The sequence below is a fragment of the Canis aureus genome, chromosome 16 (assembly GCF_053574225.1).
Source record: "Canis aureus isolate CA01 chromosome 16, VMU_Caureus_v.1.0, whole genome shotgun sequence".
In the NCBI taxonomy this organism is placed as follows: Eukaryota; Metazoa; Chordata; class Mammalia; order Carnivora; family Canidae; genus Canis; species Canis aureus.
In genome coordinates this window covers 40421860-40445349 of record NC_135626.1, presented here as the reverse complement: position 1 = coordinate 40445349, position 23490 = coordinate 40421860, and the positions used below count along the sequence as shown (strand labels likewise).

Genomic DNA, 23490 nt, shown 5'->3' with positions numbered 1-23490 from the left:
CGTGGTTACAGCTGGCTCAAAAGGAGTGGAGGTGGGGTGGCCCGCCTGGGCAGACTCTGCTCTTGGAGGAGGGGCCAGCAGGACCCAGGAGGAATGAGAGGGTGCTTTCCAGCAGCTTTTCTGGGGGAGGGGGAGGGGGAGGGGTGGGGAAGGGGAAGGGAGATTAAGGAGGAATTCTGCCGGTGCTGGCTCCTCCCTCAGTTTCAGTTTCTGTTTCTCGGCATAGCCCCAGCCCGGTAACACCAGACACCAGGGCTAAGCTGAGCGGCCACCCTCAGCACCTCAGTGCCTCAGCACCTAGGCAGGTGTTGCAGATAAGAACCCACGGGGCAAAGGTCAGGTGTAGTTTGTGTTGCTCCCACTACTGTCTTGGCCGGATCGGGTTCCTGATAGATCCCTTCAGTCCTCTTCCTCACCCCCCTCAGATGTGTTGGGGAAGTCTCTGAACCAGACTGGGCCGGCCAGGAGTCTGACTCTCTTTCCATTGTCAGAATGGAGCTGCGACCCTACCAGTGGGAGGTGATCATGCCTGCCCTGGAGGGCAAGAATATCATCGTGTGGCTGCCCACTGGAGCTGGGAAAACCCGGGCTGCTGCTTATGTGGCCAAGAGGCATCTAGAGACTGTGGACCAAGCCAAGGTGGTTGTACTGGTCAACAGGGTGAGTAGCCCACACTTCCCTCGGTGGGGTCTCAACTCCTCAGGTGTCTCACAAGACCCTCCAGAACGCCAGGGCTGCTGTGGCCTTCTCTAAAGTTTACTCACCTTTTCCTCCCATTCCTGCGCCCAGCCAAGTCCTGGATGAGGGAGGGGGGTCACGTTGCCTCCTCCCCATCCCCCTTGCCCCAATCCAACTTCCTCTCCCACCTCATTCTCCATCCCCAGGTGCACCTGGTGACCCAGCATTGTGAGGAGTTCAGCCGCATGCTGGGCAAACGCTGGGCCATTATAACCCTGAGCGGGGACATGGGGCCACGAGCTGGCTTTGGCCACCTGGCCAGGAGCCATGACCTGATCATCTGCACAGCTGAGCTGCTACAGATGGCGCTGACCAGCCCGGAGGAGGAGGAGCACGTGGAGCTCAATGGTGAGGGCTGTGAGCCAGGGGAAAGAGTATGCACCTGAGGCACCCTACCTGCCAACCCCAGGACACCTTTCTTAGTAAAGCTGTTGGGACATTTTGTGGGAGTGCGGGGTTCCCCGTTCTCCAGACCCTGGCATACAGCCTACTAGAAGTAGGCCTGGCTACAGGATCTTGGGCAAGTCCCCCCAACCACTACCGCTGAGCCTCAGTTGACTAATCTGTAAAATGGGGGTCAGTCACCCCAGCCCAGGATGCTATCTGGAGCCTGGCTGCAAGCTGTAAAAGGAGGAAGGAGAGAGATGACCTGTGGGGAAGAAGGGCTTTGCAAATGTGGGTCACGGCCTTGCCCCATGTACCCCCAGCCTTCTCCCTGCTCGTGGTGGATGAGTGTCACCACACGCACAAAGACACTGTCTACAACCTCATCCTGAGCCGGTACCTAGAGCATAAACTCCAGAGGACACGGCCGCTGCCCCAGGTGCTGGGTCTCACAGCCTCCCCGGGCACTGGCGGGGCCTCCACGCTCGATGGAGCAATTGACCACATCCTACAGGTCAGCTTGGCCCCTGAGACCCTGCCCCACCAGAGTCCTCCCTGCCCTGCCCCGCCCCGCCCCATGCCCAGCAGCCCTCCCCAGGCCTTCCCAGGCACCGTCTGGGCCCTTTCATCACTTACACTCCAGCTGCCAGTGGCTTCTTATTGCACTTAGGATAAACCCACGCGCTCTACTGTCGCTTACAGAGTTCCATCCTACCCCGCCCTGTCTACCTCTCCAACCTCATTTCCCACACCCTCCCCTCACTCCTACTCTACCAGCTGCCTCTCTGAACCTCGAGCATGTTAGGGCCTTCTCGGGACCTTTGCGCTCACCATTCCTTTTGCCTTGAATGCCCTTCCCCCTGCACTTGACCTGTCTGGCTCCTGCTTGTTATTCAGGGAACAGCTTAAATGTCACCTCCTCAGAGTCTTCCCTGATCACTCCCTTTTGCACTCTTGTCGTGTCATCCAATTTTATTCTCCTCAAAGCTCGTTAAGACAGTCTGAAAGCCTCCCATTCTGTTATTCTTGACTGGTTTATCATCTGCCTCCCCAACTCCAAAATAAGACCCTCTGTATCCCTAGTACCTACTGGGGCACAGAGATGGTGAGCAACAAACATTGACTAAATGAATCCCCACTCCTGATGGCCCTGCTCTATGGCAGTTGGGACCTATCCTATCCCAAAGTTCTGCCCACTGTCCTCACGGGACTCCCCCATTCCAGTGAACCCCTCTCTCTTGCCTCAGCTCTGTGCCAACCTGGACACGTGGCACATCATGTCACCGGAGAACCATCGCCCCCAGCTGCAGGAACACAGTGCTCAGCCATGCAAACAGTACAGTCTCTGCCATAGGCGCAGCCAGGTGAGTGGAAGGCCGGGGCAGGGGGGAGAAGGGGGGTGTGTGGGGTCTGGGGGTAAAAGTAGGTCATCTGGGGTTGAATCCTGACTCCACCCCCTAGTAGCTCTGTGACTTTGGGTAACTTGCTTATTTATCTGAGCCTCTGTTTTTCCCTTCTGTGAAATTGGGAAGTTACAGCCCATGCTCACAGCCTGCTGTATGGCTTGGCTCCAATGCCCCCATGGGCATCTGTGGAAACCCACGGCACCCTGTAGAGTGCCTTGCAAACCATAACCCTCAGGCACTTTGTGCAGAAGCTCTTCTGCCGTGTAGACACTGTCTGGTGCCTGCTGTGACAGGTGCACAAGGACTTAGACATTGCTCTGTGCAGGCCAGAGGTCAAGGGTACATAGGAGGTAGAGGCAGAGCAGGAGCCCTATGCAGGAACCTGACCCCAGCCTCCACCTAGGACTCATTCACATCCCAGCAGGCTCCTCTCTGGAGCTCCCACCGATATGGCAGCAGGAACAGAGAAACTTCAGGCAGAGAGCAGCACCCCCACTGGGTGCTCACGGCCCTCCACCCCCGTGTGTATGGGAATCTCTTCATGCCTTCTTTCCATCCAGGACCCATTTGGGGACATGCTGAAGAAGCTCATGGACCGAATCCACAACCGCCTGGAGATGCCCGCGTTAAACCGCGACTTTGGGACACAGACTTATGAGCAGCAGGTGGTGGAGCTGAGCCAGGATGGTGAGAGGGGCAAGGCTTGGGCTGGGACCTGTTTGGTAGGAGCCTTTGGGGGCGGAGCTCAGCCTGGGGCCGGGAGGAGTCTGGGCAGGTGGAGGCTGGGGGAACGTGGCCGCTCAGACCCTGTGCCCTGCACCAATCAGCCGTCCATCCACAGCGGCCCAGGCCGGACTCCAGCAGCGCCGGGTATACGCTCTTCACCTGCGGCGCTACAATGATGCGCTGCTCATCCACGACACGGTCCGCGCTGTGGACGCCCTGAAGTCGCTGGGAGATTTCTACGACAGGGAGCGCGCCACGAAGACCCAGGTCCTGCAGGCTGAGCGCTGGCTGCTGGCACTGTTCGATGGTGAGGCTCGTGGGAACTGGACAGGACTGGGCACAGGCACCAACGCAGATTAGGAAGGTGCCAGCGAGGGTCATGGGGCCCTATTTTTCTAACCATGAGTCAAGACCATGGATAGGACAAAGCCGTATGCCCTCACTTGTTAAGGTTTGCATAGATACGAAAACTAACTCATGCTATTGACAAAGATGTTTTAAAAGCCATTTAGTTGGGAGACTGTCCCTTCAAAGTCTGGGGTGTGTGGTACCTTTAACCTGGGAAAGTGAGGTGATCAGAGAGTGACATTTATGATTTTATTTTATTTTATTATTTTATTTTATTTTATAATTATTTTATTTTTTTTTATATTTATTTTATTTTATTTTATTGTACAGAGAGATAGTGAGAGAGCCCAAGCAGGGGGAGCAGCAGAGGGAGAGGGAGAAGTAGGCTCCCCACTGAGCAGGGCTCCATCCCAGGCCCCTGGGATCATGACCTGAGCTGAAGGCAGATGCTTAACCAACTGAGCCACCTAGGCTCAGTTGCCCCTAGAGAGTGACATTTAAGGCAAGAGGCCTCAGCAAGGCTGAGGGGTGAGGCAAGGATCTTTCTGAAGAGACCTAAGGCTGAGTTAATCCTGGGTAGGTCAGAGGTATGTCTCCAGATTTTGTGCTGTAGGCCCCTGGTGTAAGGCTGGTTGGGTGGGCACAGCATGTCCTTGAACATTCTCCTGGTGCACCTTCAGGGGGAATTAGGAGCAGAGAACCTCTGGCTCCCTCTGCTCCAGCAATCCTGTCCCTGTGAGCCACACCCTCTCCCATGCATGCCCTGCCTGTCTCCAGGCCTGAATCCTGTGCCTCTGTTTTGGGCTTTTCTGGCAGATTACAAGAATGAGCTGGCCCACCTGGCAACACAGACCCCAGAGAACCCAAAACTGGAGATGCTAGAACAGATCCTGCGGGAGCAGTTTGGGCATTCCGACAGCCCCAGGGGCATCATCTTCACCCAGACCCGCCAGAGCACTCACTCCCTCCTACTCTGGCTCCAGCAGCAGCCAGGCCTGCAGACAGTGGACATTAGGGCTGACCTGCTGATTGGGGCTGGAAATAGTAGCCAAAACACCCATATGACCCAGGTGTGGGCTTGGGGAAAGAAGCCGGGACTGGGGGTGTTCCTAGGGGAGAAGGGGTGGGGACAGAGTCTTCACAGAGCTATGGGGGACTGATTTTCCCCAGGCAGAGGACAGAGAACTTAGGGGGAGAGAGGTGGACACTGAGCTTGCCAGTCCTGAAGGTCTTCCCAAGATGGGGGTCCTTGGGGGGCAGAGAGGCTGAAGCTTGGGGGATCTGCAGGGAAAGAGGTGAGTGATGTTTTCAGGACAGAGGATCAGATGTCCAGGGCCCCTTTCTGGAGAAGAATAGGTCCTGAGACCTCCTGAGTAGACGGGTGGAAGTCCATAGGGGATATATGGGGGGTTAGATGGTCACCTGGCAAGATGGGCAAGGTCCTGGGGGTAGCAGTAGCAACTCAGACTCCCTAGGAAAAGGAACCAAAGAGGCCAAACTCATTGAACAGGGTGAGGCTGGGCTGACTGGAGGACAGGTTATCCAATTGGCGTACCATCCTCTTTCTCCTCTCCCACCCCAGAGAGACCAGCAAGAAGTGATCCGAAAGTTCCGGGTTGGCACTCTGAACCTCCTGGTGGCCACAAGTGTGGCAGAAGAGGGGCTGGACATCCCCCAGTGCAATGTGGTGGTACGTTACGGGCTCCTGTCCAACGAGATCTCCATGGTCCAGGTGCGTAAATCCTGTGCCGCCAACAGCCTCAGAGAGCCTGTGGAACCCCGGGCCCACTCAGATCCCTTCCTGTCTCCTTTCTCAGGCAAGGGGCCGGGCCCGGGCTGGTCGGAGCATATACTCATTTGTGGCAACCCAAGGCAGTCGGGAGCTACGACGGGAGCTGATAAACGAGGTGCTGGAGACTTTGATGGAGCGGGCCGTGGCTGCTGTGCAGAAGATGGACCAGGCTGAGTACCAGGCCAAGGTCTGTGGGCAGGGGGTCTGAGGACACTCTGCCTGGAAGTTCTCTGGCTGTACACACACCCCTGCTCCCCCTTTCTCTGGGTGCTAACCTGGCCCACCTGGGAAGGTTTGAATGGAGGGAAGGGTAGGAGCTAAGGGTGAGTCTGTCTAGGAAGACAGTGGCTCCCAAAATGCCTTGGGAAGAGGGCTTGTCCAGAGCTTTTAATTCCTCATCACCAAATACTTTGTGTATCTGTGAGGGCTGCCTTAGAGTCCTTCTGACACCTATGCAAAATAAGCCCAGAACCAGGACTTAACCCTTCCCCCTGAGGCCTCACCCAGGACAGTCCCGTTTACTCCTGTTACTCCAGCATAATTATTAGTGATGCCACATGTTAGATTCAAAGAAGCAGCTTTGCACAAAATCCTCCAAAGAAGAGGCAAAGATTCGACAACAAAGTTTACTCTGCTCCCATCATTCCCCTTGCTCCATATTATTTTTCTCCCCATAGTTAAAAGTTCTCCTAAAAGCTCCAGGGAGGGTTGAGCAAAGTCCCTTCTGGGTCTTAATGATCTGAGGTCTTTGGAAGCCCTTTGACCCTGAAGAGCATTCTTGGGGTCAGCCTTGGAGGCCCCAGCTTTGCCCAGTGTCCCCTCTGACTCCAGATCCGAGATCTGCAGCAGGCAGCCCTGGTCAAGAGGGCAGTCCAGGCAGCCCAGCGGGACAACCAGCGGCAGCAGTTCCTGGCCGAGCAGGTGCAGCTCCTCTGTGTCAACTGCATGGTGGCTGTGGGCCACGGGAGTGACCTGCGGAAGGTGGAGGGCGCTCACCACGTCAATGTGAACCCCAACTTCTCGTGAGCCCAGGGGAAGGGGCTGGCAAGATTAGAGGGAGGGAAGGAGGGTTGTGATGAGGGACAGAGAACTCCTTCCATCCAGACAGTGCTCTAAGGGTTTGGGAGCTTAAATAGCATTTTGACAAACATTGAGTCAGTATCTTCAGGAGTCTGGTTAGACAGGTTTTATCACTATCCCATTTTGCAGGTGAGCAAACAGAGGCTCAGAGAGGCGAAATGACTTGTCCAGGCTCCCGCAGCCACTGTGTGGTTGAGCAAGAGCTGGATTTCAGGACACCAGATGCTGAGAGGCCTCAACTGGGCTCCCTGCCCCACCCCCACCCCTCTGGGTCTCACCTACTCTGAAGCCATCCTCTCTTCCTCTGTGCCCTAGAGGGTAACCTTTTCCCATCTTCCCTCCCTCCATCCATTCATTATTTATCAGGGAGCCACTGTGTGCCAGGCCACGATGCCGAGGATCTGCACACAGGTCCTCTCCTTCAAGGAGGCAGCTTTTCAGTTAGGTCTTGCAGGACGGATCAGGCTGGAAGGTGGCCTGAGGTGTCAGCACTGCTCCTGGTTGGCTTGCATGGGAAAGACCATGAAGGAAGAGATTCTGAAGAAGACAGGCTAGCCTTTGGAGAGCCAAAGAGGTCAGGCCCCAAATCTAGCCCTTGTCTCACAGGCAGTGAGTAGTCTTGGGTGGATTCTGAGCCAGGGAATGTCAAGGTCAGATTTACAGTTTTAGAAGATCACCCTGGCAGTTGGCAGAAGGATGGTGTGGGTTGGGAGTGAGGATGGGATGGGATGGAAGGGTGGAGCTGGGAGATCTGCCAGGGGACCATTGGAACCATCCGGATGGGTCGTGCTGAGGCCCGAACATGGGCAGAGGACACGCAGTGAGGCCGCACAGGCAGAGCTCATTGGAGGCAGGATCTCCTGGCTCTGGGAAGTCTCTCAGTGCCTCTCAGCAGGCAGAAGAGCCCAAGGCCCAAGTGGAGGCCCAGCAAGCTGGAGCGTGTGAGATCAAGGGTGGCAGGGTCATGAGGACTGTGGCCACCCCCATTCCTCTCCAGGATCTACTACAATGTCTCCCGGGGGCCGGTGGTCATTGACAGAACCTTCAAGGACTGGAGGCCTGGGGGTACCATTCACTGCAGGAACTGTGGGGAGGTAAGTGTTGGGGCCATGGCTCTTAACTCCAGTCTTCAGAAGTCCTCAGTCTGAGAGAGGAGGCCCAGCCTTCTGCCATCAGGGCACCCTCACTGGGATAGGGAAAGCAGCTCTACCTCCAGGAGCCCCCGGTTGGAGGAGAGAGGTCTAACTGCTGTCTTAGAGAGCCCACAGTGTGACTGGGGAGACAGCTCTGAGGTGGGAGACACAAGCCAAGCATTCACGGATCCCCCAACTTGAGGTGAGAAGCCCAGTCTGAGGACAGTGACCCAAACCCAGCCATCTCTGCTCCACTCTTAGGCCTGGGGCCTGCAGATGATCTACAAGTCAGTGAAGCTGCCGGCACTCAAAGTCCGCAGCATGCTTCTAGAGACACCCCGAGGGAGAGTCCAGGCCAAGAAGTGGTCCCGTGTGCCCTTCCCCGTGCCTGACTTCGACTACCTGCAGCACTGTGCCCAGAACCTGGCGGACCTCTCCCTGGACTGAGCACCTCATCACTGCAGTGCCCACCTCAGGCTGCAGGGGGCGGGACAATCCACAGCAGCCACCACCTTGGGGGGGGGGGGCCAAGTCCCTCCTGCCTGAGTCACCAGTTGGGGCACCATGCTGACCAGCCACAGAGGAAACCGGGGCGTCCAGGCTGGCTCAGACTGTCATGCTGCGGAAGCACCTCTGAGGGCCACAGCTTAGCCCCAGAGCTCCCCTCATACCACAGACATTCAAAGACACTAGATGGAGGTGGGCGGTGGGGGGTATTGGGAGGGAAACTGAGGCAGGATGCTGGCCACACTCTACTAGCAACTACCAAATTTCCCTTGACCCCTTGACATTCCTTCCTTAATAAGGCCACTTCTGTTTTTTGAGGCTCCTCATAAATTGAATATAGTGGAAAATTGGTAGAGAGAAGGTATGGTGGGGCGCCTGGGTGGCTCAGCGGTTGAGTGTGTGCATTGGGATCAGATCATGATCCCGGGGTCCTGGCATTGAGTCCCACATCGGGTTCCTGCAGGGAGCCTGCTTCTCCTTCTACCTATGTATCTGCCTCTCTCTCTGTGTCTCTCATGAATAAATAAAATCTTTAAAAAAATGTGTAGTATTTTTAAAAATCTGTTGAGGTATAAGTGACATGAAATACACTGTACATACCTATAGTGTACAATTTGATAGATTTTAGCCTATCTTCTACAATCAAGATAACAAGCATAGCCATTACTCACAAGTTTCCCTGTTCCCAAGTAACCCCTCCCCTCCTCTTACCCCTCCCCTGACCTGCTTTGTGGTATATTTTTTAAGGTTAAAAGTTTGGGGTTTTTTTAACCACGCCTCTTTATGGCTACCATGTAACCTTATTTGGAGAGAGCATCACAAGTCTAAATTTGAGAGCCACTCAGTGTGAGGTCCCCCAGCCCCCCCCCCCCCATCTCATTAGAGAAGCTCCAACCCCAGCAGTACCCCTTCCAGCTTCCCCTAATTCCCCAGATCACCTCCCTGGGCTGGGGAGAGGCTGAGATCCAGGACTTGAGGGATGGTGCTCAGGTAGGCATGGGAGTGGGGGAAGTTGTAAAGGCCTAAATTTTCTGTTCTCATTTTAACAAGAAAGAAGAGAAAGGCAAGATCTAGGTTGATTCTTCAGGGAAAGGGCTATTTCTGTAGTAAGAGGCCCAGCAGGCAGGAGTCACCTTCAAGAGAAAGGGAGGGGGCTAGGGCAGAGATTTGAGAGCAGGATGGCAGTCCTTTGCGCCATCTAACCCCCTTCCCTCCTGCTACATCCTTGGTCCTGCCTAAGGGGGTAGACAAAGAAACAAGGTACTCTTGTCCCCAGTACCTCCTTTCTCCTGTCTCTTGTCTGGTTGAGGCTGAAATTCCAGTTCCAGTCTCTGGCCTCCATTGCCCCAGAGAGCACCCCTTTCCCGGGGCCTGTCGTCCTCCTAATCTCCGGTGTCCCTCAGCCTTGGTGCCAGGAGTCACCCTTCTTTCTGCTGTCACATCTCTGCCCCCTGCGGCCGGTCTTTTGCCCATCCACTCCCCATTTCACCTTCAGTTATCTCCCCTGCCAGCAACGTGCCTTTTACAGGTCAATAAAATTAGCGACTGGGGGCAGAGGGAGGGGGGCAGGGGCCCAGGGGTGCTAAGCTCAGTGGCCTTGAATGCGGCTGAACGCACGGAGTCTGGACGCCTGTCATTCCAGGGCTAAACGATGACAGCTGAGGGGCCCCAAGCTGGCATTGGGGGCAGGGGATAGTGTCGCAGGGAGAGATGGGTTGAGGATAAAGACCGGGGCATCTAGTGGTCCCCTCAGTGGTCTGAACCCCTGCATAGCTGACCCCTGGATGGGAGGCCCTGACTTTAGAGGGGGTGACCTATCTCGCACCCACCTTACCAGGCTGGGAGAACTTTCTTGAGCTAGGATGGAAGGGGGAACTCAGGCCAGGAGAGGTTCCCAGGCTTGCTTCTTCTGATGAAGGGTCTTCACGTGGAGCCACGTGGGCTAGGCTGCCCGAAGCAGGGGGCTTCAGGGGGTCCTCGGGACGCAGGCATCCTACCTTTTCAGTTCTCAGTAAGCCAGAGCTCCAGACCCTCCTTGGTGGCCCAGAAGCTCTCCTAGCTTTCTGCACACCTGAACGAACCCGCCCACCCGCCCCGACCGCGACTCGGGGCCGGGCTCGGCCGCGGCTCCCCCTCCCAGGCCCCGCCCCTCCGGGCCCCGCCCCGCCCCTCCCGGGCCCGCCCCCTCCCCGGCCAGCCCGGATCCCCGCGCTCCCGAGCGCAGCGAGAGCAGGTGGCCGCGGCGGGCTCCGTCTCTGCCCTGCAGGTAAGTCAGCGACGCGGGCTGGTCCACGCTGAGGACTCGAGGGCAGGGGCGGGAGATCAAGGCAGCCCCCTCCACCTGTCCTCTTCCCTGGTCTCAAAAGTGGGGGACCCCCAAGGGACAATGAGGACAACCCTTTGGCTCTGCGCACGGACGCTGGGCATCTAAAGGGTGGAACTAAACTCTGGAGAAGTTTAGAGGCTCCTGGCTGGTTATCCCTGATGCCGGGGTGGGCTCTGAGGGGTGAGGAGGGACAGGGCCGGGCATTAGGCACGCAGCTTTCTGGAGGAGAGCAGGGTGAGGGTAGTGACTACAGTGCTCTGGGTAAGGACCCTCCAAGTGCAGCATCCTCTCCCCGCCCTTAGGGAGTGACGGAGTGACTCAATCAGCTTCTGTCCTGTGGGTAAATGAGGTAAGAGTGCTTAGCTGAGCTGGGACCTGTGTTTTCCAGTAAGCCCAGGGCATCCGCATCATTTGTTACACCTGGGTACAGATGTGCATGGGTGAGGGGGATTGAGGGAGCAAGGGATCGTCCAGATGGTCTGGGGAGCCCAGAGAGCCTGGGGACTGCCTAGTTACTTTCTGTGTTCATGTTCCAGAGCCAGGTGGAGAAGTGATCACCGAAGAGAGCCTTATTGCAGAAACAGGGTGCATTTGTACCCTCTGTATTGGGATTTGGGTTGTAGGAAAGGAGTCCTGCCTCCTAGTACTCAGGGTAGGCTTCCTGGAAGAAGAGGTCCAAGGCTGACAGCTCAGATGTTGTGCTCAGAGCCACAAGGGAGAGTCAGACTTTGGGCATTGGTGCTGGACTGGGGTAGAGCAGAGGATTCCAGACTGTAGATAAAAGGGAGGTCTGGATCCAGCCAGGACCCCACAGACCTTCCAGAGGCCATCACAAGCCCAGGGACAGATAGAGATCCAACACAGGCTTCCTGTGTATGTCTAGTTTCCCCATTCAGTTGTCTCCTCTCACCACCCAAACTCTCATTGTCAGAAAGTTCTTTTTCGTATATGACCTTCATCCCTTCTGCTTCTGTGCTCACTTCTTGCTTCTGGGAGGCAGAGTGCTATAGTGGAAAAAGTGGGGTTGTTGAGGTCAGTTAGACTTGAGTTCTATCACCTGCACCCACCGTGTGACCTTGGACAAGATACTTAACCTCTTTGAGTTTGCTTCTCCACCTGTAAAATGGGGATAATAATAATAGAACCCACCTCATAGGGTGGCTGCAAGGATTATATGAGAATACGAATGGAGCGCACTTAGCAGAGTGTCTGGCGCCTGCTGAGAGCTCAACAAGTATAAGTGTCCCCTCGCGTGTAGGACAGCAAAGCCGATCTGCGGGGGGGGGGGGGGGGGGGGGGCGGGCTGAGGGGGGGTGGAAGGTTTTTTTTTAACTTGGCCAGAGAGAGCACCACCCTTCACCACCACCACCAGCCCCGGCCCCGTGCTGGTCCTGGATCTCAGCTGGACCTGGCTGGGCTGCCCAGGGCCCCTCTCCTCCTCTTTTCCTCGCCCTATTTTTTTGTCTCCAGGGTGAAGAGGGGGCCCCAATGGGGGAGGGGCCAGTGGCAGCAGGAGCCAGGGGCTTTGCCTCAAGGGAACAGAGTGACTTAGAGACCCAAATGAAAAAAAAAAAAAAAAAAAAGCCCCGTTGTCATCACCTCCCTGCCCTCCCCACCTCCAGAAATCCAAAGTTGGTATCAAGCCGCACTAAATTTTTCCAGGAAGGTAAATAATACAAGTGACTGAAAATCCTGTTTGGGGGGTGGGGGTGGCCCAAGCTGCCCTCCAATGGAAAGATAGCTTCAGCTGCTGGCCTGAGCTCTGGAGGCTGCTGGGGAAGGCTGAATCCAGTAAGCACCCTTAAACCTGGGCAGGGGAGGAAGTGCCCGTGTCCACCCTGAGTGACTTCAAGGGCTCCACTCACATCCTCCTCTGGCCCTCCCGCTCCCTGTGGAGTGAGAGGCTCAGGGAATGAGCCTGTACATCTCCTTCAAGATCACATTCCCCAGACCTGTGGCTTGGGGGGGGTCCCTGCCCAGATGGTCACCTGCTTGCTGGTAGCCCATGCAAGCCTCTACCCTGGACCTATCCCCAGTGCAGGCTCTGCCACTGGTGTGTGCACCCCTAAAGCTGAGGGCACCTGATAATGGCTAAGGGGCAGTTGTTTGCAAGGCATGAGGGCGGAACCAGGATGTGAAGCTGGGCACCCACCCACATGCATGCACCTGAGTCCCTTCTGGGGCAGAAAGGAGCTCTCCCTGCACAGCATCATTCTCCCAAAAAACTCCCGGGAGGCAGAGAGATCTAAATCGGAATGTGGTCTTCCAGGTTGTTATGAGAGTGTCCTTGTCAAGACAGGACAGTAGAACATATTTTAATTAAGAGTTTGTTGGCTCGGTTTCTACCTTTTATTTAGCTATTAAATATTTAGACATGTATATGTGGGCCCCCACTTATTCTCTTGCCCTCAGCCCTACAAGTGTTTGGGGTGAGCCTGGCCGCACCCGTATTGAAACTGCTATTCGGTGAATTCCCTTCCTACCCTCTGTGTCCCCCAGGAAAGTAGCAACCCCCTCCCCCCACAGTAAAACTGGGTTTAGGACACGCCCACCTAGACCAGGAAGGAGCTTCAAGGTGAAATGAAGACTGTCAGCTGTCACTGATGAGCAGTCCCCGCTTGGGCTCGCTAACCTCATTCTCCACCCCAAAATTGGGACAGTTTTTTCAAATGTCCTGTGACGCTTACGAGGGAACAGGGAATGGATGAGAGGAGAGAGTTGCTTTGGCTCCTGAGCACGGGGAGGGTGTGGGCTCTCTCTGGGCCTCAGGAGCTCAGCGGAGCTGCAGCAGCAGAGGGGGAGGGATACAAGACTGGGGGTGCTCAGGGATGCACCCCACCACCACCCCTCCCGCTGCCCTTCTCAGAGAGAGAGGCACCGCAGCCAGGAAGGGGCTGTGCGTCCCTAACGTGGGTCCTCCCATAAGTCTGGATCTGGGGCTTTGGCTGGAGAGGAGTGTGGGGACCAGCTGGCCGGACAGTGGGAGTCATCCCTGGTGGGCATGAATGGCACACTGGTCTCAACTACCGTTGAGTGCCCTGTGGCACCTGGGCATACCGTCTGTTCAGAGGAGAGAGACGCATGGGCTCTTTGTGGCCATCTCTGACGCTCATTGACTCCGATTGGGCTCTTTGAGGATGAAACCTGCCGCCTTGGCCTCATTGGCGCCGGGAAGTATACTTGATGGAACTGGACACAGCCACACTCACACTCAGACACCCTCGCGCAGCCCGGCACACATGCCCACTACGTGAACTCGCAGATGGCGCTGTGTACAGTTGCACCCCCTACACCCGGCTCCAAGTGCAATCTCTAGGTATGGAGCCCCTACTGGCCCAGGCTGACACGGGCACCTGGGCCACCCGAGGGCTTCCACTGCAGCCACAGTCACACCCTCCCCGATCGGTGACTTTTCATTCACCTTGGGTGACCTGCCAGCTTCAGTGGCCAAGGGTTGGCTGACTTGAGGGTGGCTGGGGGCCAGACGCCTACAGTGCTTCGTGTAGGGGATAGAAGACGGCAGCAGTGCCCTCCCGGGACTCCCTGCAAACCCTATTGCATTGACATTCAGCTCCTCCATCCCCCACCTCCAAGTCTGTCCTGAGTGTCCCTAGGCCCTGAGTCTCTCAGCCTGCCTGTCCCTGTGTCCCCTGCTTGGGCCTTCCCCTGCTCTGATGCCTGTCATTTCCATCCGTCCCTCCTCTCTCCCAGTCTCTGGGGAGAGAAAAGCCATCTCTTTTTTGGTCTTTCTCTCTCTTTCCTTTTCTTTGGAGGAGCATCTCTGTCCCTCTCTAAGTCTCTCTTTTTTTTCTTGAAGATTTTATTTATCTATTCATGAGAGACACACAGAGAGAGGCAGAGACATAAGCAGAGGGAGAAGCAGGCTCCATGCAGGGAGCCCGATGTGGGACTCGATCTCAGGACCCCGGGATCATGACCTGAGCCGAAGGCAGACGCTCAACCACTGAGCCACCCAGGTGCCCCTCTTTCTTTTCCTCTGTGTGTCTCTGCCCTTCAATCTCTGTCTCACACACACACACACACACACACACACACACGCATGTGTACACACACACACATGCATACGCACATACACTTCCCCACACATACAGTCTCTCTCCTTATTTCTCAGCTCTATGCCTCCTGATTGTGTGGCATCTTATGAGTTTGTCTTCCTGTATTTACCTCTCTCCATCTCTGCCACTAAGTCTGCATGTGTGTCTCTCCGAACTCTCTCATACTCTCGGGAGGTGTCCCCCCGGAACAGAACAGTCAAATGTCTCTGCATGTGTAGAAGGACAGAGCATGGGGTGTGGTGCTGCCCTCACTTCTGGGCCGCTCCCCTCCCAGGCAAAAGAGGGGAGGAGGAATATCAGGTTCTGGAGAGGACAGATGCCAGCCTGCCTCCCCCGGTTCCTCTGCTGAGAACTTCTGAACTTGGGGGATTTGGCTCCAGACTTCTTCTTCTTCAGCCACAAGGCCCAGGGTCATAGCCTGGGAGCAGGGCTGGAGGTCCAGAGCAACAAGGACGAGAGCCCCTTGTCTGTCTGATTCATCTGATTGACCCTGAGCCAAAGAAAGGGTATTGGGGACTTGGAGTCTCCCTCAGAAGAGGCAGTGATCAGAGTGGGCCTGACTTGACACTTTCCCTTTCCTCGAAGCAGCCAAGCGCAGAGCACCCACCCCAGGCCCAAGCTTCCTGCTCCAAACCACCAGCATGCTCCCCGCCCTGTTCCAAACTCTTCCGCCAACTGCCCCCAGGGTGAGAGGCCTGCTCAGCCTTCCTGCCCTCTCCCCAGGCATCCCCACCTCAGCCGGCCTCTCCTCACTGCCCTGGCCTCTAGCACAGGAGCAGCTGTGTTGGCTGTTTATTTGACTAAGGTTTCCTTGGGTGGGGAGAGGCCCAAACCCACAGACACTTCTCCCCAGTTCAGATGCCCTGGCAAGAGGCCAGTCCTGGCCTGGCACGTCCCACCACCCTCACTGCCCTCCCCCAGGTCCCACCTGCCTCTTCTTTGTCCTCCTGACCTCAATCCATGATTCCCCGGATGGCCTGATGCTAGCCACCCCTCCCACTGGATGGGCAGGATGGGCAGGTGTGAGCCACACTCCTTATCACCCCCATCCCTCACCTTGGGGAGGGGAAACATCTAGGGAAGGTATTAGGAACTGGAACCCTTGGGTTCTTTGGGGGTTCCCAAAGAGGAACATATCCCGTATGGTTTTCGGAGAGTGGGAGAAGTCTGCCCCTTTGCCTAATCCACTCTCATGGCTGAGGCTTGAGTCGTGGCTAGCGTGAGACTTGAACAGAGAAATGATGCTCTAATGGGCTCGGGACCTCCCAGGATCCATTCCAGAACCATCTCCTTGGGAGTCTAAGGTCCATGCCTGGATCGTGGTACCATACTATATACAGAACTGTCTCATCCTGCCCTCTGAGCGCCTGAAGAGGAAGGAAATCCCCACTGAGGCAGAGTCTGGCCTTGAAACCAGGTCTCCTCACTCCCCACAGATAGGCCTCCTTACCAGCTTGAGCCAAACCTGCCGCTTGAGCAAAAAGAACCCACTTCTCCCTGCATCTCCCCCTCCCACATCCCCTCTGTCTTAACTGGCCTCCAAAAGAGGCTCTGCTCCCCACCCATGTCTCCTGTTGGAAAGGGAGTGTAGGGGCAGGTAGCATTCTTGTGACCTCATTCTGAGATCTGCTGTCCTAGTTAGCAGCTTCCTGAGGGGAGAAGGACACGAGAAGCTTTTAGATATGGTTTCAACCATCTGGGTGCTAATTGGGAATGCGACTGTCCCTTGGTTGAGTCTGGGACAGCTATTCCGGGGCTTCAGGATGAGGTGTGGAGGTGGGGAGGCTAGAGGGGAGGTCAGGAAGCTTCCCCATATAGCCTAGCCCACAGCCAAAAGTGGGAGCCAGGCAGTGGTGGGGGCATCCTGGCTGGGAGGCAGCGGGCACAGTTGGCACGAGGACCTGAGCCTCGGGAAGTTGGGCAAGGGGCAGAGGTGAAACACGTCTGACATTGTCTTCTCTCTTCTCTCCTGCTAATGGGGCTCTCTGGAACTTGGAATCATGAGTAAGGGGGGCAGGGGGTGAGCAGAGGTGGAAGACTGTATCTCTGTCCTGTCCCTTTTTTCTCTCAAAGGCCCTTGTGAGCTCCAGCCCATTCCCCGGCCCCACACCCTCGTGACACTGATTTATTCATTCATTCCACAAATATGAATTGAACACCTACTATGTGTTGTACTTGCTAGGCTTGCCCTGGGAATTCAGGAGGGGATAAGAGAGGGTGAAGAAGAAAGAGCTCGGGGAGGCAGGAAGGAAATCTATCTTAAGAAGGGCAGCGAAGGGAGACGCCTGGGTGGCTCAGTGGTTGGGTGTTGCCTTTGGCTCAGGTCACAATCCCAGGGTCTGGGGATCGAGTCCCACATCGGGCTCCCTGCAGGGAGCCTGCTTCTCCCTCCGCCTGTGTCTCTGCCTCTCTCTCTGTGTCTCTCATGAATAAATAAATAAAATCTTAAGGGATCCCTGGGTGGCGCAGCGGTTTAGCGCCTGCCTTTGGCCCAGGGTGTGATCCTGGAGACCCAGGATCGAATCCCACGTCGGGCTCCCGGTGCATGGAGCCTGCTTCTCCCTCTGCCTGTGTCTCTGCCTCTCTCTCTCTCTCTCTCTCTGTGACTATCATAAATAAATAAAATTTTTTAAAAAATAAAAATAAAAAATAAAATCTTAAAAAAAAAAAAAAAAGGTAGGAGCTAGGAGGAAAGGAGTGCTCCAGGCAGAAAGAACAGGGTATGAGAATGCTCCTGAGGTCAGAGGAACATTGCTGTGCTCCAGGGAGAGAAAGAGCCCAGTGTGGCTGGAGTGTCCTATGCAGGGGAGGGAGTGGTACAAAAACATCAGAGGGGCATAGGATCTTTTGACCTGGACATTTGGACCCCAGGATGTTTTGAATGCAAACATTTTAAACCAAAACATACCAGCACTGAAGATTTTTTTAGAAAGTGGTTTCCTGTTTTAACTCTTTTCATCCAATTTAATTCCTTGATCAGATTTTTCAGTTTTTCCTATATGGTACAGCTAAACACATAGCCATTTTTTTCATTCCATTTTAATCTTACTGGAATTATTTTCATCGACATCAATTCGGTATAGATTTTGCTGTCGCGATTTGATCCATCAATTAAAGGCTCCTGGCCTTTGTCTCAGCCATTGTGTAACTGATTGAGTAAGTGCATCCAATTTTGGAAGATCTAAATTTTCAAAAGCATTTGTGGTCAAGACTGGATTCTTCTGTCCATTTTAGTCAATGAGGAGTTTTTCTGTATCTGGTTCTAGCTGTCAGTTGTTAGCTCTACTGGTAATATTCTTAGGAGAGTTGTTTTTCTTTCTTTTTTTTAAAGATTTTATTTATGAGACGCCTGGGTGGCTCAGTGGTTTAGCGCCTGCCCTCAGCCCAGGGCATGATTCTGGAGTCCCGGGATCGAGTCCCACATCGGGCTCCCTGCATGGAGGCTGCTTCTCCTCTCTGTGCCTCTGTCTCTGCCTCTCTGTGTGTGTCTCTCATGAATAAATAAATAAAATCCTTAAAAAAAAAAAAAAAAAGAGGGGAGTCCCTGGGTGGCTCAGTGGTTTAGCGCCTGCCTTTGGCCCAGGGCGTGATCCTGGAGGCCCGGGATCGAGTTCCGCGTCAGGCTCCCGGTGCATGGAGCCTGCTTCTCCCTCTGCCTGTGTCTCTGCCTCTCTCTCTGTGTGTCTTTCATGAATCAATCAATAAATAAAATCTTAAAAAAAAAGAATTAAAAAAATAAAATAAAAAATAAAGATTTTATTTATTTATTTGAGAGACAGAAGAGAGAGAGAGAGAGAGCATGAGCAGGGGGAAAGGCAGAGGGAGAGGGAGAAGCTGATTCCTCACTGAGCAGGGAGCCCAATATGGGGCTGGATATTGAGACTTGATCCCCGGGTCCTGGGTCACGACCTGAGCTGAAGGCAGATGCTTAACTGACTGAGCCACCCAGGTGCTCTCAAGAGTTGCATTTCTTATCTCAGTAAATCTGTGGGAGGAGTACAGTGGAAGGGCAGATCTGAAGAGCAGAAGGGTTTAAGGGAGACGGCAGAGGCCAGATATTCCAGGCTGGGGATAAGAAGAGGTGAGAGGGAAGGCTTTGGAGGTTTAGGGGAGGAGAGGGATGTGACTGGATTTGCCTTTTTGAAAGGCTCCTTTTGGTGCATGGAGAACAAACTGGGAAGGTGAGAGATGGAGAAGTGGAGGCAGGGAGGCTGGTGAGGAGGCTGTTATGTCAGTCTAGGTGGTAAAGAGGAGCCATAGATTGAAGAAAGATTGGGGAGACAGAAAGGGTGGGTAACCAGAGCAACCTCCATGTCATTCCCCACCCTCTCAGCCCCTGCCTGTCCCTTCCACTAGGGCCCCAGGCACCTTAGAGTCTGGCCACTTGGAATTTGCACGGGGTGGAGACCAAGGATGGGGTGTTGTCCTTGGGGCTGCCTCCCAGTCTGTCTCCTGGCTGAATGTAGCAGAGGAAGGGTCAGGGATGCCCTGCTGAGATTGGAGTGGGGGGCTGGTAGGGGTAGGGGATGGCCTGCAGATCCACCCAGCCAGAGCACGTGGCTGGAGAGGCCAGGGCAACCGCAGGCTTGGCGGTGAGACAGACCCAGACACAAGGCGCTTGTTTGGCTATGGCTCTGAGCTCAGGGTGTGACCCTGGGCAGGGGTACAAAGGGACCTCTGTCAATGCAGGGCACGGAGCCCACCTGGGCCAGGCCAGGAGCCCGAGAAGTGAGGGAGGTGGGCCTGGGGGGTACTAGAGAGAGAAGCTGGAAGCGCTGTACATGCAAGGTTTGGGTGTTGTCCAAGGCAGTCCCTTCTTCTCCTTGATCCTCAGTTTCCTCACCAGTAAAATGGAATCTTCATCCCTGCCTCCCAGACCTGGTGCATTATCAGGACCCACTTCGTTGATGGACTAAAGCAACATCTTCATAGAATTGTGTATTTTTTTTTTTGAATTGTGTATTTTAAAACATTATTTAAAAAACACACACAAAACAAACAAACACACATAGTGATTACCATGTACCTGTTTGCTGAGACCTTAATGACTATTGCCTTATTTAATCCCCCTAATAACCCTCTGAGAGAGGTACTATTTATTCTTTTTTTTTTAATTTTTATTTATTTATGATAGTCACACACACACACACACACACACACACAGAGGCAGAGACACAGGCAGAGGGAGAAGCAGGCTCCATGCACCGGGAGCCTGACGTGGGACTCAATCCCGGGTCTCCAGGATCGCGCCCTGGGCCAAAGGCAGGTGCCGAACCGCTGCGCCACCCAGGGATCCCTATTCTTATTTTACAGATGGGGAAACCAAGGTACAGAGCTGGCCAAGGTCACACACAGTTAGGAAGTGGCAGACGTGGGATTGAACCCAGGCATTATGGCTATACTATGTTGCTTCCTTTTTTCTTTTTTTAAGATTATTTATTTATTCATGAGACACACACACAGAGAGAGAGAGAGAGAGAGAGAGAAAGAGAGGCAGAGACACAGGCAGAGGGAGAATCAGGCTCCACTCAGGGAGCCCGATGTGGAACTCGATCCCGGGTCTCTAGGATCACACCTTGGGCCGAAGGCAGTGCTAAACCGCTGAGCCACCCAGGCTGCCCTACTATGTTGCTTCCAAAGAGAAAGGAGTGGCTACCATGCCAGACACCTGGAGTGGGGGGGCCCTGATTCTTCAACAAGGGTAGGGGTGTATGCTGGCACACTTTTGCCTTGGAGAACCCAACTGTGCAATGTCTCCCCTCCCAGGGCCTGGCCCCTGGGGCAGGGAAGAGTGCAATAGGAGAGAGAGAGAGTCAGACTGTACAAGAGGAGCCCAGGATCAGAGACCTGGGGAAGGGACACAGCATGGATCTCTCAGAGCAGGTCACAACCCTATCACCTTTGGCACAGTTATGAGGGCATCTGTGCCCAGAAGAGGCGGGGGTAGATTTGCTATTCCTTCAACTAGGATGAGGCATACCCTTGTGCCATGTGGTCGGAGAAGCCAGCCCTACCCGAGAGCCCCGGGTCTGGCCGGGCGTGAAGCATGGACAGAATGACACAGGGGCTTCAGCCAAGGGGCTGAGGTTGGCAAGGAAACAGATCCCAAGCCCACAGCAGTGAGGACCTTCGGGCTCCATGACAAGCCTAGGAACATGCTCAGGACCTGATGGGGAGAAAGAAGGCGCTTCCCAGACTGAGGGCAGAGACGGGTCAGTGTGTCCTGAAGCCGCAGGAGGTCCTGTGGGGGCATGGCTGGGGTGAGTAGTGGGGGGCTCTCAGTGCCAAGCTCTGAGCTCAGACTTCATCTTCTAGACACATCTCAAGATCTGCCTAATTTTCAGAATTACCCGGGTACTTTTTAGAAAGGCAGATGCTGGGCCTCACCCCAGCCCCTAAATCTGAGCCCCTAAAGTTGTGGCTCAGCACAGGATGCCAGAGACAAGCCCCCCAGGTGACACTCACATGGATAGGCACTTGGGAAAACTGTAGGGGAAGGGGTTCTCACCTTTGACTGCACACCAGGATCACCTTGGCAGAATTTAAAATCTCCTTTTCCAGGAGACACCCCAGCCCCATCCCACCAGAACCTCTGATCAGGAGGGGCCCTGCGATCAGATGCTTTCAGAGCTGCCCCTGTGATTCCAGTGAGTAGCCAGGGCTGAGGACACTCAGGCAGGCCTGTCCTTCACATCAACCAGGTTTGGGTTGAACTGTCCTCTCCTGAGAGAGGCTGGCCACTCTTCCTCCCTGACCTTGTGTGGTTTACTTAGTGACTGTGACAATTGCCCCCAGATTGCAAGCGCCATAAAAGTCCCCTCAGGACTTTTGTTCATTGCTGGATCTCCTGGGTGAAGAATGGAGAGCTTGACTTACAGCAGGTGTCCAGCAGATGTTTATTCTGTGAGTTTACTGAGCCCCTACTCTGTGGCAGGCACAAAAGGAGGCACCTCCCTACATCGTCTCTTAATTTTCCCAACAACTACATGAGATAGATATTATTGGGCCCACTTTACAGATCAGAGAGGTGAAGCCACTCACTTAAGGTCTGATGACTCCAGTGCGTGGTGTGTCCTGAGCTCCACACCACCTCCCAGCTGAGGCCATCGAGCAGCCCTGCCATGGGAAGCAGCCTGGGGGCCAGGGGACATGTTGAGCAGCCCATCCGGGGGCGTTCTTGGAACTTCTTGGCTCGTTTTGAAAGGACTCCTTCATGGCCTGCAAGGGCCGAGTGCTTCCACCCCCCTCCAGCGGATTTGAAAGGAGGACTCCTTGATGTGGTCGGCACTTCTCCCTGGCCAGCAAGGTAGACCATGGCCACCCCACCATCTCCCTCCCTCCAACTCAGGGTGACCCTGGGATCTTAGGGTCATTTTCTCCCTGCCTCCATTCTTCTGGATTCAGCTTCTAATACTGAGGAAGGGGAAGGGCCCCAAGGTCCAGTGGGGTGGGCTGGGGTGGGAGGATTCTGTTGAACAGAGTAACTAAATAAGAACATCAGGAAATGAAGGGTGGGTCGAGAAAATTCAAAGTTCTTAATTTCTGCAGGGTTGATCCTGGCTGGTAGTCAAAGCCTTTCCCAGCCTGCTCTGAATGCAGCCCTTTAAGTAAGAGGGAAGGTAGCCAAGGTCCAGGTGAGGACCCTCAGGCCCACAGGCTTTCCCTTCCCTCCCGTGGGCAGTATGGGGAAGTCCTCCCAGCAGGCTGAATGCCTTCTTGATCGCCGCTATTGAAGTTAATATTCTAGGGAGGGGGCCACCCTGCTGTGGGCACCCCAGTTCCCACCTCCCTTTCCTCTAGCTCTGGCCTCTCCTATACAACCCAGGCAGCTTTGCGAAGTTGGGTGAGGAGGTTGAAATAATTTCCGTTGCATTGGCAACAAGCACAGGTTGGATATAGCTTTGGACCAGGAAAGAGTGAGGACAGGCTGGCAGCCTTGCAAGGCAAGATAATGGGCAGGAGGGGAGGTGTTTGGTCTGGACATGGGGATGGGCACCCTGGGCGGAAAGGGGAATTGTGGGTGACATTTTGGGGGTCCCACCCAGGCCCATTGGCCTTGTCTCTCTTCTTGCCCCCATTGGTCTCCCATGCACAGCTGTGAGGAAGTTCTTTCTACAGCCCTATCTTTGTCCCTCCTGCTGTAACTAGCAATGCCATCCTTCACACCACCATGGCTCTTTACAGCTTGCAGGGTTTTGTCTGTATGTTATCTTAGTTAATCTCCTCAGCTGTCAGCCTTGGGTCAGGGGAGTTACTAATGGTTATCGTTATGGTTATCCCCATTTCACAGACCAGGAAACTAAGGTGTGGAGCAAAGGGGTGCGTTCCTGGGCACAGGGTAGTAAGTGGCAGAGTTGTACCAAGTGCAGGTTTGCCCAATCTCAAGTTCCTTGAGTTCCCCTGAGGCCCTTCAAACTACTCCCCCAGACAACGCTCACCCTTCTTCCCTGACTCCTCCCCCTGCCATCTCACCACAACTCAGATGTAGCCCAGGCCCAGAGAGGTCATCCCCCTGCCTCTAGCCCAATGCAGTGGAGCCTCCAAGTGGCCAGTATCTGGAGATCATCTGGCCACGGTCCAAGAGAAGGTGATGGTGGCGGTTGGGGGAGTCAATGGTGTCAGCTGCTGCTGCTTCTTTTTGAGCAAAGACTTTTAAAGTTTAATGTGATAATCTCGTCCTGATCACTGCAGACTGAGGACCTCATGCTCATCCAAGAATCCATCACCAGTCTCACATGAGGAACAGGGGGGCTCCACTGGGCCCTCCTGCCTCCCCGCCCCCCATCCTCATGTATGCTGAGGTGGACTGAGCCTTTTGGTTTGGTTTTAGTAGAAAGAAGATGGTTCTAGATCGTGGGAGGGATGATTTGGGCCTCCCTACCTCCAGACCTGGACAACTGGATCCCGATCCTTCCCTTCGACATCTGCGTAGTTAGTGTTCTGGGCAGGTAGGAAAGAGCTGCCCATGAGTCTG

At 54.7% G+C, this 23490-nt stretch overlaps 2 protein-coding genes across 6 annotated transcripts in view; both read left to right on the top strand.

The window, feature by feature from the left end:
* Window positions 1-181: 181 nt before the first annotated feature.
* Window positions 182-8656, top strand: DHX58 (DExH-box helicase 58). 5 transcript variants are annotated; one of them, XM_077853254.1, is made up of 13 exons: window positions 182-335; window positions 426-660; window positions 885-1086; window positions 1446-1636; window positions 2370-2486; window positions 3089-3215; window positions 3370-3561; window positions 4419-4672; window positions 5185-5334; window positions 5420-5581; window positions 6226-6416; window positions 7472-7568; window positions 7869-8656. In XM_077853254.1, exons 2-13 carry the CDS (start codon window positions 493-495, stop codon window positions 8052-8054), a joined length of 2037 nt encoding a protein of 678 aa, XP_077709380.1. In that variant the 5' UTR covers window positions 182-335; window positions 426-492; the 3' UTR covers window positions 8055-8656. The 5 variants fall into 5 exon arrangements, 3 of the variants coding, with proteins under 3 accessions (XP_077709380.1, XP_077709381.1, XP_077709379.1); XM_077853255.1 differs by having other exon boundaries at window positions 183-335; window positions 492-660; XR_013354607.1 differs by adding an exon at window positions 6604-7048 and having other exon boundaries at window positions 198-660; window positions 7869-7885.
* A 1660-nt stretch (window positions 8657-10316) lies between these two features.
* LOC144286604 (uncharacterized protein C17orf113) overlaps window positions 10317-23490 on the top strand; it is a 53556-nt gene continuing 40382 nt past the window's right edge. Inside the window, exon 1 of the mRNA XM_077853237.1 lies at window positions 10317-10380. The gene's annotated coding sequence lies outside the window, so the exon portion shown is untranslated. The remainder of the gene's footprint in view (window positions 10381-23490) is intronic.

Coding starts and splice junctions, on each gene's coding strand:
- DHX58 (XM_077853254.1), top strand. CDS start 493: ATGGAGCTGCGACCCTACCAGTGGGAGGTGATCATGCCTGCCCTGGAG. Junction 661..884: donor TGGTTGTACTGGTCAACAGG/GTGAGTAGCCCA, acceptor CTCCATCCCCAG/GTGCACCTGGTGACCCAGCA. Junction 5,335..5,419: donor ACGAGATCTCCATGGTCCAG/GTGCGTAAATCC, acceptor CTCCTTTCTCAG/GCAAGGGGCCGGGCCCGGGC.